This window comes from Eretmochelys imbricata, chromosome 10 (genome assembly GCF_965152235.1).
Source record: "Eretmochelys imbricata isolate rEreImb1 chromosome 10, rEreImb1.hap1, whole genome shotgun sequence".
Taxonomy (NCBI): Eukaryota; Metazoa; Chordata; order Testudines; family Cheloniidae; genus Eretmochelys; species Eretmochelys imbricata.
In genome coordinates this window covers 7054563-7073950 of record NC_135581.1, presented here as the reverse complement: position 1 = coordinate 7073950, position 19388 = coordinate 7054563, and the positions used below count along the sequence as shown (strand labels likewise).

The window sequence follows — 19388 nt, the reverse complement described above, 5'->3', positions numbered from 1 at the left end:
GGTTTTCCACATGCGCCTCTCTGCCCAGCTCTCATAAGGAGGCTGCATGGCGAAACAGGAAAGCCACTGGCCTCTAGGTTTACAGCCCCAAGACTTGGCCGTGACCTTGCCAATCGCCTGGAAGCAACAGTGAAGAGGTACGTTTAACTGTCGTTGGGTTGGTGGGAACAGCAAGCCAGGTCCTGATCAGCCAGTGCCAATTCCCTTTCAGCCCCAGCATGAACCAGAGCTTAAGAAGAAAAGGAAGAGCAGCCCCCATGCTCCCCACGGGAAATGTCTCCAGCCAGCAAGGCCGTGAGGTGAGTCTCCCCGCTGCATTCTAAGACTCGCTGTCAGCAGCATGGAGGCTGGCAGAGAAGCCTGCCCCTGCTTCCAGCCTACAAAGCTCCTGCACCTACAGGCTTCCCCCGATCCCACTGGTTTGACACACTGATCAGACATGGAGAGAGCAAGAGCACCTGCTTAAACAGTACATGGTTATGTAGTCCCTTTTATACAGGCAGCTCCAGCATGGAAATGCAGCCACTTCAGGGGTGGAGTGTAGCGCAATGCAGTGGAGGGCAGAGGGGTAATTGGGGTGAGGTCAGCAGGCAAACAAGTACTCTAATATGGGATTGTCTGCAGAGGAGCTAGGCATGTGCTGGTTTAATGCCCCCCTGGCACATGCACCAGAGAACTTAGAGTAAAGCCTAAATTACCCCTGCCGGGTGTGGAACTTGAGGGGCTGGGTGTTTCCAAGGTCAGGAGGCAGAGAAGAAGAGTTGAATTCAGCTTCCTGAACTGGTCCTAGGCATGGAACTGCGGCACGGTCTGCGGCCACAGACCAAACGCATCAGTGTGAAGCTGGCTCATCCAGAAATTAAGGCTGCGATTCTGTCATGGAGATTGTGGAAAGTCACGGATTCCAAGACTTTCCACGACCTCTGCAGGTGCAGCTGACCCCAGGACCCTCCCTGGGGCCAGCCACTGCTTGGGCGGCCCCAGGGATGGCCTGAGCAGCGGCCGGTACAGCCGTCCCCAGGGACGGCCTGAGCAGCCATGGTCCAGGGGCAGCCAGGGCAGCAATCGCGGGGAATGCCCAAGCATGTCCTGGGGGCAGCCCTGAGGGCTGTCGGGAGAGCAGTCCCTAGGTGACTTGGAGCAATGGGCCAGCAGGGGCCACCCAGAACAGCAGGGCCCCAGGAGCAGAGGTTTAGTCATCATGGGTATTTATAGTAAAAGTCACTGGCTGTGAATGTTTATTACCAGTGACCTGTCCATGACTTTTACTAAAAGTACCCAGGACTAAATCTTAGCTTTACCAACAATACTTCAGAGTAAATCTACCCAAAGTGCTTACCAGAGAACAAGCCCACAAGTGAGAACCCCAAGGGCACAGGGAGGTGAGGGGTTAACGCTGGGAAAGGAAAACCTAGTCATGCTGAAGAAACATTCCCCGGTGCTGTCCTTGGTGGGTCTCCAGCCTTCAGCAGAACACACAGAGAACAGAGCCACTGGCCCCCTTTCAGTCCTTACGCTGTAGGAAACCTTCTTGCCTGCCTCAGACCTTCCTCCTCTTGGGATCTTACCCCAGAGCAGAGATCTGGCCCCGCCACCAAGGGCAGGTTTCTCAAGTGAGAGGAGGTTTGTCTGGCTTGACCCTACCTCTTCCTTCAATGAAGTCTCTTCCCCTCACTGATTAAAACAGTTCTAAGTGTGGCCACTCGGGGGCCAAACACAGCTTGCCAAGCCAGCAACACTCAATTGTCAGCCAAGACGCTCAGATCTGCAGCCCTAAAGATAAGGCTCCTAAATCTGTCTTTTGGCACTTAGCAAAGTGGCCCCGTTTCCCCAGGGATCCTGAGCAACCCCAGCTCTCTGGGTGCTGCCCTGAAGCAGGCTGCAACCTGTGTGAAACTACAAACTTGGCTAAGCAGTCAGTTGAGAGAGGACCTCCTCACCAGGACAGGTGTTCTTGTTACAGGCGATGGAACAGACTTCCAGCACCCGCTCAGCCCTCCCGCCATCTGTCCCTCTGTTGCGCAGGTCCACGAGGATCAAGTGGTTGTCAGACCCACCTGGGGGAGGAATACAAGGACGTGAAATGGACACAATCTAGTGCGTTGGAAGTCAAGGCGCTGAGGCTGGGATATTGGAAGTTAAGCGCTTAGGCTCAGTCCTACTCCCACTGACCATTGCCGTTACAACCACAATGCTGCCCGGGACTGCGGGGAGCAAGAGTTGGTCCACAGGGTGGTGGAGCAGCCTGCCATGGGGCAGGGAAGTGCTCCAGCACAAGGAGGGCTAGGAGAACAGGAACTATCCGGAGTCTAAAGGAAACAGGCCTAGTAGCTAATGTGTCCTCCTTATTGGCTTGAGGTTTGCTGCTGTGTCTATGGCTCGGGCCACAACAACGTATTAGACGCCTGTATCATTTCTGCATGCCAAGCTCTGCGCTCAAACTCTCCCCAGATGGGTGGCCGGAGGAAGATCTCCCTGCACTTGTATCCTAAAAGGCTGTATTATAACAGAGCTCCGGCCCTTGCTATAACCATCCCAATCCAGCCTGAGCCAGCGGGAGTCTGTGGCCTTCACTAGGGTTGGGATCGGGCCCTAGGCAACAGAAACGGCCTCATTTTCAGGAGGAAATGCAGTGGATGCCTAGTAGTCGTCCTTACCAGTGACGACATGGTAGCCCAGTGCGATCATAGTGGCAGACAGTGCCTGGCAGTTTGCGACAACCTGCCGTTGATAGGCTTTGAATTCTGGGGTCATGGCTTGCTTCAAAGTGACAGCGATTCCTGGGCAGAAAGGAAAAGCGTTACGTCTCTATGCTAGCATCAAGAAGCCAGGCTGCTCCGTGCCTGGGCTCAGCAGTGACTTGGAGCATTGACAACGAAACCCTGGCCTGGAAAGCTGAGGAACGATCCTTCCCAAGTCAGGCCTAGAATAACGGCTAGGAGGCTTTAAAGACACAGCAATGCAATGTCCCAGAGCTGTTCTTCGCCACACAAAGCGCCTGTTGGCCGTCAGTGCTGCACAGTCCACGTTTACGCTAGCTGCGTCTTACAAGGAGTTCTAGTGAGAGGCACAAGGGCTTGTGAACCCCACGGTGGAATTTAATTCCATTATACAGCTGCCAAAATCTCACTAGCTGATTCCCAGTGGTCTGATGGGTCAGAGTCACGGGCCCACTGCCGGGGGATATTTCTACAGTGGGATTTCAGATTTCTCCAGCGCAGTGGCCAGAGGGTTCGAATGTGTGGTATCTTTCCCCCACTTCAGCACTGAATACCAAGACGTGGATCTGGACTCTCCCAATTGAAGGAAAATCACCTGCTGCCTATTTCTATCAATAGGGAGAGGAATGTGGGAATCCACAGAGAAAAAGCTGCTCTTGCTGATTAACAGGAGGGGTTCGGCCAGGGGAGAAGGGTTCCAGCCAGAGGATGATACTCTGCTGTTCTTCAGTGCTGGCTATCAGAGGATCTCAAAGCTCGCTGCAAACTGACTAATCCTCCCTCCCTCTGAACTGTGGGACCATGGTACAGCTGAGGAAAGAGGCAGAGAGGAATCTGACCCAGAATGACAGGAAGTCCGGGCTCCCCTCTCTCATGCTGAGGCCTGCCTATGGAAGTAAGGTCAGCCCTGGGTTGCCAGCCCTTGACCTTCATATCCCCATGCACTGCCAGCAGCCTTGATCACCTTCAATACTGGAGTTTTAGTTCCCAGATGGTACAAGGTAAGAGGCAGTACTAGAGATCAGCAGAATATTGGGCAGCAGGGCGGCTCCAAACTCTTGTCTGGGTGCTGGTCCCAGGGGGGCTGCAAACTCATCCTTAACACTTCATCCATGGGACCCTGCACTGGGCCCTGCCTCCCCAGCTTGTGTGACCCGGCTGGGACTCCCACATGGAGCCAAATATCCCTTTGGCCATCAGCTGCAGGGAGCACTGTTAAGCAAAAAGTGCATTTTCTCCTGCTTCAAGCCCTGCAACTTTGGCTGGAACTAGAAACCCCCCGGCCCTGCGTGGTGGTGCAGCGCTAAAGTTCAGCCACTGAGCAGCCCTCCGGGGCCCCTACCTGCAATGGCATGGTTGTGAGGCCCTCCCTGAAGCCCTGGGAAGACGGCCTGGTTGATGGGGCTTTCCAGGTTGTATGGAATTTCCTTGCCAGTCTTGGGATCCACGCTGCGAGCTCCTAGGAGGGAAGGGGGATGGTCACTGTCTATGGGGCCCAGCTCACTCGTTGTTCTTCATGCAACTTCCCCCATGTTCTATACCTGGGTGGGTTTAATCAGTCTCGTTTTAACTCTGTCGTGGCTGGAGTCAGGACAGCACAACACTGTGCCCCAGCAGTGTGTTTGGAGCTGTGTAGAGCCTGCTATGGCCTGTGGAACTTGCAAACTCAAAGCGCACCAGAATAGGTGGGCACCAGCTTGGTGGTAGGCAGGAGTGGGAGAGGAGGGTGGTGGGCTTGGCAGAAGGAGTGAGCTGAGGAGGGATTTGAATGTGGAAAGGTGAATGTGTAACCCAGTCTTTGGTGCTCTGGCCCCTTTAAGGGATGACGGGGGCCACAGCCTGAGGCTGATGAGCCTGCGACAGCCTTGCCGGACGAAGGTAGATCTTTTAGCTCAGGCAATAGAGGCTCAAGCCTTAAAATCCACAGCCCCCGGTTCAATCCTTGCTGCCCCTGACCCAGCCCCGTACAGGGAACTGAGCTGGCCTAGGCAGGGAGGGCCAGGCAGGGGGCAGCATGGAAGAGATCTCAAGGGAATGGCAAACTGGGATTCATTGGCAAAGCCAGGCTCAGGGTGGAGGGAAGAGAGAGCAGAGAGGGAAGCCTGGCTGGGCAGAGCCGAGGAACCCAGACTGAGAACCTTTGCGAGAGGGTGATGATAAATCTGTCCAGCTCCACCCTGGGAGCATCACTAACCACATGCAGCCTGGGACTTCGTTAAATCCGTTTGGGGATCTAATACAGCAATGGGAAGGACAAGCCCTTTTTCCCCTTCTCTGAAAGCTGCAAGCTTTGCTTCCATGGTTCCTGCCAGCCAGAGGGAAGAGGCACCAGCCTTGGCTCCTATTCCGCACTAGCTCAAAGGTCCCCAATGGCCCACCCGGCCCGGCCCAGCCCAGCCCGGAGCCTTTCATCCTCTGCTCGCTCCATGGCCCAAACCTTTCCTATAGAAGATCATGCCGGCCCGGCAGCCTCTCAGCGTCTTGTGAGTCGTGGTCGACACAACGTCACAGTGTTCAAATGGTGACGGCACCACACCGGCTGCCACCAAGCCGCTGATGTGGGCCATGTCGGCCAGGAGGTAAGCTCCGTTCTCATCCGCGATCTTCCTCATGCGGGCGTAGTCCAGGTTTCGCGAGTAACAGCTGACGCCTAGGCCAGGAGAAAACACCAGCCTCAGGGTGTGTCTACTGTGTGATTGACACCCCTGAGTTAGTTCTAATGGAGCTAACTTATGCATCAATAGTGGCGTAGCTGCGGCAGCATGGCTGTACAACCCACCCAAAGCCTGGGTAATTAGTCAGGCAGCTCTCCTAGCACAAGACCACACGGAGGAAATATTTCGAAGTCCAGGAGCCAGACCATGGCAGGGGCCCAGGATTTGGCTGTAAGAGGCCAGGGTGAGACAAGTGGCAGGAAAAGCCTGACTGCCCCTTAGGGAGAGACAGACACTGGGTCACCAACATAGCAGCTGCTGAACTGCCCCTCAGAGTCCTTGGGCTCACTGATCCAAACCAGTGCATCCCTGCGGAGGAGAGGGGTGAGTGGCTTGCTGGTGGCCACGCAATGCGCTGGTGGTGGCAGAACCCAGGAATCCTGATTCCTAGTCCCCTGTTCTAACTACAAGGCCCCCTCCCCAAGTCGCCGCAGTATCAGGACAGAGGCAGCTCGGAACATAAGGCAGGATGCTGCGTGTTTGCTGAAATTTGCCACACTGCTCCCAAGTGTCTAGCCAGTGACTAAGCCCTGTGGCTGGGATCTTTCAATAGCCTAGAGGAAAGGATTTTGAACAGATTCTACCTGCTGCCCAGAGCCTCCGACAGCTGCTTTTCCTTCCCCAGCCGCTTACCTGCTATGATCAACTTTGGGTGGAATAAACGGGCGTTCTCCTCCAGCTGGTCGTAGTCGATATAGCCAGTGTTGGGACTGACCTGGTAAGGGAGCAACAAGAAGAGACATGAAGGGTAAGCACCATGTGATCTCTCTCTAGCCTTAGAGGAGAGACAGCTACATCTCGCTCTGCAGCACTGCCCACCCCAGCTCTCCCGTGAAGCCCTCGTAGAGTTAAAGGGTTAATGACGGTGGCTCCATGACGGGTCTGCAGTGGCTATTCCCTGCTCCCTGGGGTTGTCAGAGAATCTCCTGCTTGGCTTTCTGCACAGCCATGGTCTGATCTCCCTGGCATCCTCCATTAAAGAACCACAGGTCGAGTCAGCTGTTGGACCCCGTGACTTCACCCAGCAAGTCGTTACCAAGTGCGGGAGGGAGCAACTGGCCCCCATCTGTTCTCTGAGAACACAGAGCCCAAGGTCAGTCATTAATAGCCTAGTAACTATTACTATTTGTTACTGAACAGTAACAAAATGGGCATTCAGGCTCAATATGGCAGCCCTAATACCACACCAGCTAGAGAATTTGCCATGTTTAATAAGAGGGAACCTTTACAGAGCAGGTCAAAGATGTTAACACAGTTTGGGAACCAACCTGTGAAAGGTAAATATCACTGTTCCCATTTGATAGGGAAACTGAGGTATTGAAGTGACTAACCCAGGGTCACCCACTGAATCACTGGCGGAGCTGGCAACAGAAATCAGATCTCTTGAGTCCTGGGCGGAGGCTCAGCTCACACGGCCCTTGTGATTGGAATATAAATGTGAGCTTAGCAAGATCCTGGCTAATTCGTACTTCCACCCAGGTGAGTGCTGGTTTCATCAGGGGCTCCATCTCTGCTGAAATAATCCTGCAGTCATTGCTGATGCAGCTCCAACTCACTGAGGAAGCTACTGGGAGAAGTTTGGGCAATTGCAGCAGAAGTTTTCACCCATGTCAGCTGGGTTCTTAGTGCAAACACTGGCTTAACCCACCCATCAGAGTCTGGCCCAGCTTCTGTTCTATTTCCGCTTTGGGACAATGGCCACAGAGTTGGAACGCTGCATGCCTCCTTCCTCCAACTTGAGACTGGAGCCCTATTCAGGGCTCAGTAGAGCCGGCACATGCTGGATAGGCCATTAGAGCTCTGGAGGGTTAAGGCCCTGAGCTAATGTCTATCGAAGCCAATAGAAAGACACGTGTGTCGTGTCCCCCCCCCGCCCACCTTCAATGGGCCCTGGATCAGGCCCTGAGTGTTCGTGCTGTGGCCCATCAGCCTCCAGCATCACCATTTGTCTTAGGAAGACTATTTAACCCTTCGGTATCCACCATCATAGCACACCCTCTCTTTGCTAATACGGGGCACACTAAGAAATCCCAGTACCTCAGGCAGAGCATGAAGCCAGCGTAAGTCGCTTGCATGGAAGAGGGGTGACAATTGCTGGCCTCCACTGATCTCCCCACAATCAGCCGGGTGGCGTCCCCTTACCTTGTAGGGCATGGATTCAAAGAAGATTGAGGTAGCTGAGATTTTCTTCTTGTCCGTCATGAAGCCATGTGTCAGGTGCCCCCCATCAGGCAAGTCCAGACCCATGATCCTGCCATGGGGCTCCACCAGGGCCGTGTACACCGCAAAGTTAGCGGGGGAGCCTACAACGAAAGGCAGCCCCCTGAGCACACAGAGCACTTGGTACCGCTGCTCTCGGAGGTGTGTGTGGGGGGGAAGAGTCCGGGCTGTGACCTTGGGAAGGGGTTTTTAAAGCAGTCCCCTCTGTTGTGCACTAACACTTCTACCCAGCCCAGGGAGAGATGACCGAGTTAGGGAATGCAGGGGTCCCAATGGCTCTGCCATCCCCTTTCTCCTACTCCCAGGGAGGATCTGGGCTTTGTTACCTGAGTATGGCTGGACATTGACCCCCCATTTCTGCGGGTCCAGCCTGTAAGCCTCCAGAGCTCTCTTCTGGCAGAGGATCTCCAGCTCATCCACAAACTCTGTCCCGCCGTAGTACCTACGACACGGACGAGAAAAGCAGGAGTCTTACCACATCAGCGATGCCACAAGTTTCCATCCCCAATGCCAGTGGCAGAGTAAGAGCTAACCAGACCCCTCTTCCCTCCCCCAGGGGTCTGTGGAGGATCCGCCTGATGCTCCCAGGCTCAGCAGTGACAGTCCTAGCAGGAACGGCGGGAAGCTGCAGGGCGACAGCCCACATTGGCCTCACTCTACAAGGAGCGAAGTGCAGTGCGTCTGTTCCTGCCTTGGGAAAGGAACAATTTACAGCCGGTGGCTGCTTGGACCCGTAATGGAGCAGCAATCACTTCCTCGAGGACAGTGAGCCAAGCCAGGGAGGGTTGGACTTTCTCCCACCCACAGAGAACACCCTTTGGATGTGAATCTCCCCCACATTCCACACCTCTGTCCCGGGTACCCCTCCGAGTATTTATTGTTCATGCAGGAGCCCAGGGCCTCCAGAACCGCTCGACTTGCAAAGTTCTCTGACGCAATCAGCTCCAACCCAAGCCTCTGGCGCTGCTTCTCTTTCTTGATGAGGTCGTACACCTTTAAGAGAGAAGAAGCCCCATCCTTATCAGTTCTGTACAGAGCATCAGATGCTGGGAGGCACTCTCTCTAATGCAAAAAAGCAACAGATGGTAGAATGGAAAAATACAGACACATCCCGCCATGGACAAGGGAGGCAAGAATCCTTTCTCCTGTGGCTCTGAACTTGGAACCCTGGACTCAGTTCTGGGCATCATTCTATCAGAAAGATACTGACAAACTGGAGCGAGTGCAGAGAAGAGCAAGGAGAGACCCGGGGAGGGAGGCTGACTCTCTGCAGTTAAAAATAGAACTTGGCTAAGGGAATGTAGACAAGGGGGAGACAAATCTACAAATACTGGAAAGATGTAAATATGCAGGATCGGGAGAAGTTATTTAGGGCGGTGCCAGGGGGAATAACCTAGGCCTAACACGATGAAATTAAGGACACATTAGCCTGCATGTTAGATGTTTCCCAAAAATGAGCACTTGGAGGAACATGTAAATTGAACAGAGCAAGGCACTATGGCAGTGAAAATTGGCTGGAAGAAAGAAACAGACAATGTAACAGCTCATCTAAATTTCTAATGGCTATAGATCGCTCCTTCTCGTTTGCTCCATTGTCATGTAACAATGTGCTAGATGCAAGGGCCACAGCTATGCTCATTTCCATATAAATAATATCCGATCCCATAGAGGAAAGAGACCCTGGGCCTGAGAAATCTGGGATGAGACACTGAATAAACCTATTATGTGGCACAGCTATAGGCCACCATCTGGGAGTCTTGGGTTTTGAGGGACCTTCAGACTCACGGCAGCAGGGGCTGGGAACACCATGGAGGTGATGCTCCCAGACACTGGTGAGGAGAGCTACCAAGCATTCTCCTTTGCCACCCCCCTTGGGGCTGCAGCATGTGGCAGAGGGAATGGGAAATGAGGTGAGTGGAGGCAAGTGACAACCCAGGACTGGATGACCAAACTTGGACTGACCTGCCATCCCGAGTCATTGCCTCAGGAAGATCAACATCCCTTTGGCTGCATGGGTCCCAGAGCTGGGAGGATGAATCAAGATCTCCTGCTGCAATTGCTTGGGTTTCCCCTCGGCCAAAACACACGCAACCCTTTCCCCACCACAAAAACTGGAAAAAAGCCTTCTCACCTCTGGGTCACTGGCATCAAGCGGCTCCACGACCATCTTGTTATGGGACACCCAGAGTTCAGCACTGGGGAGCTCTCCATTGACATTGGTTAAGTGAGCCATGCCGGGGGCGGTTGCTTGCTTGGTGTAACGTGGTCTGAAAACGAACAGAGTGGGACAGTTTGTAGAGCACTGTTAAAAACAGCCACCCACCAGAGGTGAACGCTCCCTGTAGCACTCCTGTATTGTTTTTAAATAGATTCCTTCCCAGGCTGTGACCTGATGTTCCAGTTTACAGCCTGCAGTGAATTAAGTTTTATAAATTATAAGACCCAGTAAATCTATGAATACAGGGCCTGATCCAAATCCATGGAAAGAAAGTATTTCAGTGCGGTTTGGACCAAGCTGATAATGAAAACCCTACAATTCTTAGAGACCCCATCCATTTAAAATCTAGTCTTTTTTTTTTTTCTTTAAAGTGTGTCATTTCAGGACTATCCCTGCCCCTGCCAATTGCTGTGGTTCTACAATCACTTTCTTTTAGCTGTTTTTTCTTTCGCTTGTTCCTGGGTCAGAGATCCACACATACAACCGGGGAAACTGTTGCCCTGACTCTACACAGGAAATAGCAAAACTGGGCATTTACCAGCACTCGGTGTGATTAAAATCACACTGAAGAGAGAAAAGCATTGTTTTTCCTCCAAACTCTTAGTTCTAGAAATTTTAAGAACTACTTGTAACAGTAGTTGGTAAAAACATTTTTGGACAGAGGTATGTTGTTTTTTAATAGCTGCTCTACTTAAAGGGACAGTCTGCTTGATACATACAAGAGATATTAAATTCAGCATGTCTGATAAATGTCTCTGGCACCCTTATTTACAAGTAGCATCTTGCGTGCAGGAGTAGTCCCATGTGAGACCACAGGATTTCTCATATGAGCAAGGCCCTGCTCAATATGAATACAGGTTGCAGAGCAGCTCGAAGGCCCAGAGCATGTGCTGTGCTTCTCAAGCTATCTGATGTGGGGGACTGGCAGTTTTTTTTTCCAATGTGTGCACAGACTGGCAGCCGATGGCTTGTGGACCAGCACCGGTCTGCGGACCACCACTTTGAGTAGCACTGTGGAACACTGGATCCATGCCAAGCTCCATATTTACAGTAAACATGACAATCAGGCCTGACCAATGCAAAAAGCTAAGCATCCACTAATCAAAGTCCATCACTGTGACTTCTGTGGAGATCATAAGCTAACAAGCATAAACTCTCAACGAGTCATGAAGGGACAGAACAGCCTCTGTCTTAGTCAAAAACAAAAACTCCTTTTAAACATTAACTCCTCAAGGCTAGTGAAAGGTCATGTACAGCTAATTAGGCAATCGCATTTGTTTGCTCATGCCAAATAACTAAAGTCCATTTGGAAATCTGTCTGCCCTGGTTTGGAAAGGAACAGCTGGTTAGAAGAGCTCCTCCCCCCTGCAATTCTAAATGTACCTTCATTTCCCCATGAATCTGCTGTTACCTCTTTGTGGCACTGTAAATTCTGCATATCAGAAATGCTGAATTGCAAAAATGGAGTCAGAATGAGATGTTGCTTAGAGTGGAAAAGTAGGATTGGCCATTCCATCCCGGCTGATATCCCAGCTCCTGCCAGACCAGATCATCATTAATGAATAAAAAGCTCTTGTATAGCATTTTTCACTGGTATATCCTCAAGTACTTTACAGAAGGTGGGTGGACAAGTACTGTTCTCTCCACTTCACCGATGGGGAAACCAAGGTTAAGCAAATTGCCAAAATTCACAAAGAAAGTGGCAGAAATGGAAGCCGGTGTACAGAATTGAGTGTCTCCCTCCCTCCCATTCTAGGGCCCTAACCACTGGACCATGCTATCTGTTAAGAGCTTATCATTTATTCAGTGCTATACAGGAAACAAGATACAGTCCCTGATCCAAGGATCATATCTGACCCACCGGTCCATCAGATCCTGTATCTCAACTTTGGCAGTAGCCAACACCTGATGCTTCAGGAAAAGCACTATGTAGTTCACTTTGTGCCCTTCAGCTAGCGTCTGTGTTATACATTTTGGCTGGAGACAGCTACCATTCAAATTATAAAATATTACAATCAGTAAAATAATTATAATTTTCCTATGCATCTGCAGTAGGCCTCAGAGAAAAGATTGTTTTAGACAGAAGGGGAGTGTAGAAACTATTCCCTCCCACTTCAAGAACTTTAACTACTTTCAGTCACTGATTTAAGAGGAAATTTAGATTGCATTTGAAACCCACTTTCCCAACAACCCCAGATCTGTGTGTCCTGCTGCAAAAGAGGGAGGAAATCACTTTCCATCTCAACAGTGATTTTGCTTCAGCCTCTGCTATGTTACCTCCAACTTCAGTCCTGCCACCCCAGCCAGCGAGGTACTAGGGGCATACAAGAGACAGGCAGGCATTCTGTGATTATTTCACTAGGAGGGTGGTAAATTGCTGGAATGGGTTACCTAGGGAGTTGGTGGAATCTCCATCCTTAGAGGTTTTTAAGACCTGGCTTGACAAAGCCCTGGCTAGGATGATTAGTTGGTGTTGGCCTTGCTTTGAGCTGGGGGTTGGACTAGATCCTGAGGTCCCTTCCAACCCTGATATTTTATGATTCTAGGGATCCCCAAAATAGTAGCATCAAGATCCTGGCTCCAACTTCCTGTTGCTTTCCCAGCCCCCAATGCAAAAGGCAGAGGCAGCTGCTGCTAAACTCCTTTCAGCTCAGCTCAGCCCAGCCCAGCCAAGGCACAAAGCCCATACCATTCAGCAGATGGGGCGAGAGACATCGCCCCCGCCCCCAACCCACGTGCTGGAGCTAAAGCTAACTGATGTCGCCCCCGGCAGAAATTTACCCGGATCCCAGTGAACCTGGCCCAGGGGCTACTCTAGACTTACAGCCCCGACGGGAACCCACCGCCCTTACCAGGCGCCAGGGGCGGCAGCAGACTCGATCCACTCGCACCTAGGGCAGCCCCGGGACTGGAACGTTCAGACTCGCCCCGCCTCGCTCGAGCTGCCGCCGGTCCCCGCGCATGGAACCCTCGGAAGCGCCTCAACCAATCGGAGGCACGAGTGCGATCCGTCCCGCCCTCTGCCCCACGCTATTGGCCCAGGCCGAGCTCGCCGGCCAGCTGGGTCTTACCTGTCCCGGAGCAGCACGTGGGTGGTCGGTGCAGCTCGTGGGTGGGAGGGAGGACGAGGGGCCCGATGCCCAGCGGGAGGGGAGCATGGCCGCCGGCAGGAGCGGGGGAAATCCGCCCCCGGAGGGAGGCAAGGGGGGTCTCCCACCAGCTGCCAGGAGCGGGCTGAGGAAGGGAGAGCGCTTTGCCTCTGGGGGCCTGGCTCACACCCAGAGCTCTTTACTATCCGGGTCCTCGCAGTGCATGGCTTCGCCTTCCCCCCAGTAGGCACCTGCGTTACTGCAACGGTGACCCACTGGTGAGTGTCTGTTACAGACTCCCCCTCACCTGTGCCAGTCCACAGAGACTAGGAGTCATTACAGCCAGAGCTGGCGCTAGGCATAAGCAGGCTAAGCAACTGCTTAGGGCCCTGAGCAGCTCAAGCACCTGCCCCCCACCTCCTATTAATTATTAGTATGTGGGGTGGGGGGATATGCTCGTTTAGGGCCCCCAGTGGGCTCGGATCGGCACTGCACAGCCCAGGTGCAATGGTTGCTCTGTAGCTCAAGCTGCAGTTGCACGTGCTGTATAGCTGTGCAGGTCAATGGTTCAGTCCCCAGTGTATCAGCCAAGAGGGAAGCGGACACACAACATTAAGGACGTAATTTGGAATTAATGACTCCTAGAAGGGGGCACAACTTCTGCAGGCGCCCGTGCGTCTCACATGAGCGAGATCGAAAGCAGTAAGAGCAGGTTCCCTCCTGTTCTCAGTACAAATTAAAAAGCCAGGAGGAAAAACTTCCCCTGATGTGGACTTCCCCTGATGTGGAAAACTTCTTCAGCACTATGGGGCAATCTTACTCCGGGACACAAATAGACACTGAGGATCAACCCCCAAATACAATGTGAAGCCTCATTCTGGGCAGATTGTGCCCACCTCAGAGGGTATCTCAAGGCATCTGTCCCTTTGTGATCTTCTTGGGGAATTCTCTTTGACTTGTGATCCTAATACAATAGTGAATTTGGGCCACATGTCCCCAGCATTACAGCTTCCACTTGGGATGGGGTTGGGTCACTTGGCACATTTTCACAGCTGCACCTTTGAGACGTCTTTCATCCTGCCAACCACAGTGATTGCTTAGGACAACATCTCAGGACAGGCTATGGCCAGAGATGCCAACGGGTTAAATTCTACTCCCTGTAAATTGAGGAACAAGAGGTTGGAATAAATGATACCCCGTAAATTCCCCATGAATTCAGGCCATGGAAAGACCAAACAAGCGAACCTGAATCATTCTCAGAGCCACTCACTGTCTCAGAAGCTTCTTGACCATAAGCCCAGTGGCTGCACTGCTCGCTGTGCCCAGAAGCTGAGAGCAGAGAAGCGGTGAGAAGCATACGGCAGCGGTGAGTGCTCCCAAGTGAATCCGAGTGCCAGGAATTAAATGGGGGTGGGAGGCCGTGAAAAAAGCAGGAGGTGGCTGGGACTTCAAAGGGGGATTTGCTTGTAAATGGGAGAAAATCTGTCCTACTAGATTATAATAAATTATTATACTTAAAATGTATCCCAAAAGGCACTTTGCTGAAACAGAATTCAATCATAAAGCACCAGGTAACAGCAAGTTGGCAACAGAAAGTTGGCAACTGTGCTTGGAGGGAAATAGAGACTTTTTGTGTGTGGCTTTCTTCTTTTTTGCTACTTTCAGAGTAGCAGCCGTGTTAGTCTGTATTCGCAAAAAGAACAGGAGGACTTGTGGCACCTTAGAGACTAACCGATTTATTTGAGCATAAGCTTTTGTGAGCTACAGCTCACTTCATCGGATGCATTCAGTGGCTGAACTGTTGCCAACTGTGTCCACATATCTATTCAGGGGACATCATCATAGGGCCTAATCACATCAGCCACGCTATCAGAGGCTCGTTCACCTGCACATCTACCAATGTGATATACGCCATCATGTGCCAGCAATGCCCCTCTGCCATGTACATTGGTCAAACTGGACAGTCTCTACGTAAAAGAATAAATGGACACAAATCAGACGTCAAGAATTATAACATTCAAAAACCAGTTGGAGAACAGTCCACTCTCTTTGGTCACTCGATTACAGACCTAAAAGTTGCAATTCTTCAACAAAAAAACTTCAAAAACAGACTCCAACGAGAGACTGCTGAATTGGAATTAATTTGCAAACTGGATACAATTAACTTAGGCTTGAATAGAGACTGGGAGTGGATGTGTCATTACACAAAGTAAAACTATTTTCCCATGTTTATTCCCCCCCTTCACCCCCCTAGACCCCCCCCCCTCCCCGCTGTTCCTCAGACTTTCTTGTCAACTGCTGGAAATGGCCCACCTTGATTATCACTACAAAAGGTTCTCCCCCCTCCCCCCCTTCTCTCCTGTTGGTAATAGCTCACCTTAAGTGATCACTCTCTTGTTACAGTGTGTATTGTGACACCCATTGTTTCATGTTCTCTGTGTGTATAAATCTCGCCACTGTATTTTCCACTGAATTCATCCGATGAAGTGAGCTGTAGCTCACGAAAGCTTATGGTCAAATAAATTTGTTAGTCTCTAAGGTGCCAAGAGTCCTCCTTTTCTTTTTTCTGTTTGAGGAGAAAAGCATCCCGGTGCGATTCTCCCTATGAGTTGGGTATTGTGCTTTCTAGGCATTCTGGAGTCTTTGCATCAATTATTTTTGTCTTGATGGATTTCAGAGTTTCCATTTATAGTAGTGGGACTCTGAGGTGCTCCAAAGGCGGCTGGGCTTACGCCTGAATATCTTACTTTAACTGCTGGACAAAATCAGGCACCAGATACAGGGCTCATTTAGGACCAGTTTCCGCCCTCTGATATTCACACACAGCTCTTCCCTACTCCTAGCTGTGGCACTGTCTTGCTGGGATCTGGGCCAAGGTACTTCAATGCCTTATGCCTCACTTTCCCCATCTGTAACGTAGGTCTGCCTTTGTAAACTGTTGTTGAGAATCTCAGATGAAAAGCTCTAGATAAGCATTGTCAATACTAAATGTTAGTTATTTCCCAGATTCAGGGTCTGATGGGTTGTTGGTGCGCTGTTGTTGGCAAAGATTCTCACCTCACACTGATTGCCTGGCAAGTGCCAGTGATGCAAATACTAGCAGAAGTGTGCTTGTCTAGTTTCAGGAGCCCAGATGGTGATGGAGAACATCTCTTCCTCTTCACTGTTCTCGACCAGCTCCACCACTCAGCATGAAAACACCACTGTGTCCAGTTACTTCTCTGGCCTCCAAAAGAGCATGCATATCCTTTCCATGGTGGTCTACAGCATTGCGTGTCTGCTGGGGGTGACAGGCAATGGCCTTGTCATCTGGATCGCTGGCTTCAAGATGAAGAAGACAGTTAATGCCGTGTGGTTTCTAAACCTGGCTGTTGCCGATTTCATCTTCACCTTTTTTCTGCCCTTCAGCATTGCCTACACTGCCCTGGGCTTTCACTGGCCATTTGGGAAGCTCCTGTGCAAATTGAACAGCACCATTGCCTTCCTCAATATGTTTGCTAGCGTCTTCCTCCTAATGGTGATCAGCATAGACCGATGCATTTCGGTGATCTGCCCTGTGTGGTCTCGTAACCACCGGACACCAAAGTTGGCTTCCAACATTGCCCTGGTCACATGGGTCCTAGCCTTCATCATCAGCTCTCCGTATCTTGTTTTTCGAGACACTGCTACTAATTCGAAGAACGTTACCAGCTGTTACAATAACTTTGCCCTGTCTGATGACTATAAATCTGAGGAGACACGTCGGCTGTGGAAAATGAGGCACAAAGCTATGATCGTAACCAGATTCTTATGTGGGTTCCTCATCCCCTTCACCGTGATCCTTGTCTGCTACAGCATCATTGTTGTCAGGATGAAAAGGAGCCATCTAGCCAGATCCACTAAGCCTTTCAGGATCATTGTTGCTGTCACAGTGTCGTTTTTCCTCTGCTATTTTCCGTACCATGTCTTCTGCTTGCTTGAAATGTCTAAAAACTCTTCCAATCAGGAGCTGAAAATGGCCCTTTACATAGGGATCCCCTTGGTTTCCAGTCTTGCCTTCTTCAACAGCTGTATCAACCCCATCCTCTATGTCTTTGTGGGGCAGGACTTCAAGGAGAAGTTCCGACAGTCCATTCTCTCTGCCTTCGAGGGGGCCTTCAGTGAGGACTCCATCCTGAACACCCTGGCCAGCAAGAGAAAATCCAGAGCCACTTCTGAAGCAGAAATTCCAGGGGTTTAATCAGTAGCTAATGGCCCAAATTTTAGTGTTAAGTTACAGGAGACCCAGTTCTGTCCTCTGCCAGTGCAGTTCCTGTGGATTTCAGTCAGAGTCGTATTGTGTCACTGAAGGCAGAAATGGGCTCTGGGTGATAAAGAAGTGTGATTTGCTCCAGTTTGGATGTGCAAAACCCAGGGTGACTTACACACCAAGGAGGTGAAACAGCTGGATGGAGCAGGGCTGTAGAATGAAAAGCAACTGACAGAGGGTTGTTAAATAAAGTAACAACTCCCTGCCATGTACACTTTACACTCTCCTATTTGTTGCTTTTCCTGCTATTTCCACCTTTTTCATTTCCCTCAGTGTAAGTTGCACTCATTTTGACACACCCACGGAGGACCAGATCAGTGCAAATTACTCTGTTTGTGCCATTCTGCTCATTTTTAACTTGAAACATAAGCACTGAATGTGGCCCAGAGAATTTAATGTCAGCCGGGTTATACCCAGTCTGCACTTGGCCCGTTATTTCGAGATGTAGCTTGTCTGTTTTATTGCCCTGCCTTGACTGATACCCGCTGCAGCATTCCCTTGGAAAAAACCTAATATGTGCTTAGCAAAATGTGTTCCACAATATCTATGTTTAAAAGATTAAGATGCCATTTCAGGTTTCCTTTACTAGCAGTCAGACCATACCAGTAATCAGTTCAGCATTGCTCACCTTCTGTATAAACATCCAGAACCTGAAGAGCAAACCCTTTAGGCCTAATGGCTTGTGCACTACGTTATTTTGTTGATCCGCTGACAGGTCTCCCGGCACCTTCCTTATCTTTCTAGGGTTCCCCATAAAGAAATATTAGGATCCTCTCCACTGTGACTCATTTAACAAATGTCTTCTTTTCAGGGTAACCTCAGGGATCACCTTGTGGATTCTGATGCAACACACCCAGGGCCAAGCCCCACTTACATTTACAGCTGTATAGCCTCATTGACTTCACCTGACTTCCATCAGGTGGCAGGAGCATAGCTTAGCAGTTGCCATGTGTGCTGCAAACTGCTCTTTGCAGAGGTTCCAAAATGCTTGAGCACCACTAAATGGTAACATGGTGCATTGCTGCTCCTATATATATATATATATATATATGTGCACACACAAGAGGAGAAAGGGGGAAGCTATTCTGATAAATCCTGATTACAAATAAGTTAGACCAGCAGATGTGAAGATCCTTTTTCATGTCTGGTGCACTGGTCCTAGTGAACGAGAGGCTTAGGAGAAAATAACCTGCTCAGCAAAAAGGTGGCTGGAAGACACTGTAGGATCCACAAGGGTTATTGATCCTCTTCACATTGTGTCCTTATCCTCGTTGATGCTATTGTGTATGGGGCTTGCTCCGAAATGTACTGAAGTCGATAGAAAGGCTTCCCTTGCCTTCAGTGGGTGTAATGACAGCATAACTTTACTCACAGGAGTAATCCCTTTTGAGTTAATGGAACAACTCATGTGAGTAAGGTGATGTGTTTTTGCAGGATCAGGACTCTAGGTAGTAAAACTATATAATTTTCCTCCCACTATATACTGGGACATGGACTAATAGCTGTGCCCTGTTACTCAAGTTTGATATAAAATACACATTTTTCTGACTGGCAGCTCTCAATGTTCGACATTTTACTGTCTCTCAAATAGCTGAGACCTGACAGTTTGTACTTCACGTAATGAATGTTAAAAATCAATAAAAACATTTCAAAACACACAGCCTGTGGATCTAATTACTGCCCTGTCACCGTGTGCTAAAATACATGGAAATACTCAATGATCACAACTGACCATGCTAGTTCCCCTGGGGCAATGGGACAACTAACCAAAACAGCCAAACAATCCGGAATTCAGAGACCACTGGAGTTAGGGCCAAAACTGAAGTAAATGGGGCTCCAGCCTGGGCTCAGGGATCTGTGCATGTGGATCCAATTGCAAGACTGGGTTCCTACCTTATGAGTTGATCTCAGTGCTTTTAATACATTGGAAAACCAGTTGGTTGAGAATGATGAAATAATACCCCCCGTATGCCTCGAGGCTGTATCTGCTTGAGCGTCAGATTGGAAGCTGTTCTGGATGAGGATTTTGGTTTTGTTCAGCAGGAGCAATCAGTCTTTGGCCAGGTTTATTTTTTTAGAAGAGAAAACCTGTGTGATCAGGAAAGGCATTTCAGCGTAGAGTGAGATGCTGTTATAGGA

General features: G+C 50.4%; 2 protein-coding genes across 2 annotated transcripts in view; one reads left to right on the top strand and one right to left on the bottom strand.

The window, feature by feature from the left end:
- Nucleotides 1-9887, bottom strand: part of SHMT1 (serine hydroxymethyltransferase 1) — a 10995-nt gene extending 1108 nt beyond the window's left edge. The window contains exons 1-9 of the mRNA XM_077828028.1: nucleotides 9786-9887; nucleotides 8502-8647; nucleotides 7981-8096; nucleotides 7577-7737; nucleotides 6068-6149; nucleotides 5158-5370; nucleotides 4063-4179; nucleotides 2658-2780; nucleotides 1941-2057 (exon numbers count right to left, since the gene is read on the bottom strand). Coding sequence (XP_077684154.1) covers nucleotides 1941-2057; nucleotides 2658-2780; nucleotides 4063-4179; nucleotides 5158-5370; nucleotides 6068-6149; nucleotides 7577-7737; nucleotides 7981-8096; nucleotides 8502-8647; nucleotides 9786-9887 — 1177 coding nt within the window. The remainder of the gene's footprint in view (nucleotides 1-1940; nucleotides 2058-2657; nucleotides 2781-4062; nucleotides 4180-5157; nucleotides 5371-6067; nucleotides 6150-7576; nucleotides 7738-7980; nucleotides 8097-8501; nucleotides 8648-9785) is intronic.
- Nucleotides 1-19388, top strand: part of LOC144271673 (chemerin-like receptor 1) — a 26271-nt gene extending 6883 nt beyond the window's left edge. Inside the window, exon 2 of the mRNA XM_077829157.1 lies at nucleotides 16081-19388. Within this exon, the coding sequence (XP_077685283.1) occupies nucleotides 16095-17180 (1086 nt within the window). The 5' untranslated portion in view covers nucleotides 16081-16094 and the 3' untranslated portion in view covers nucleotides 17181-19388. The remainder of the gene's footprint in view (nucleotides 1-16080) is intronic.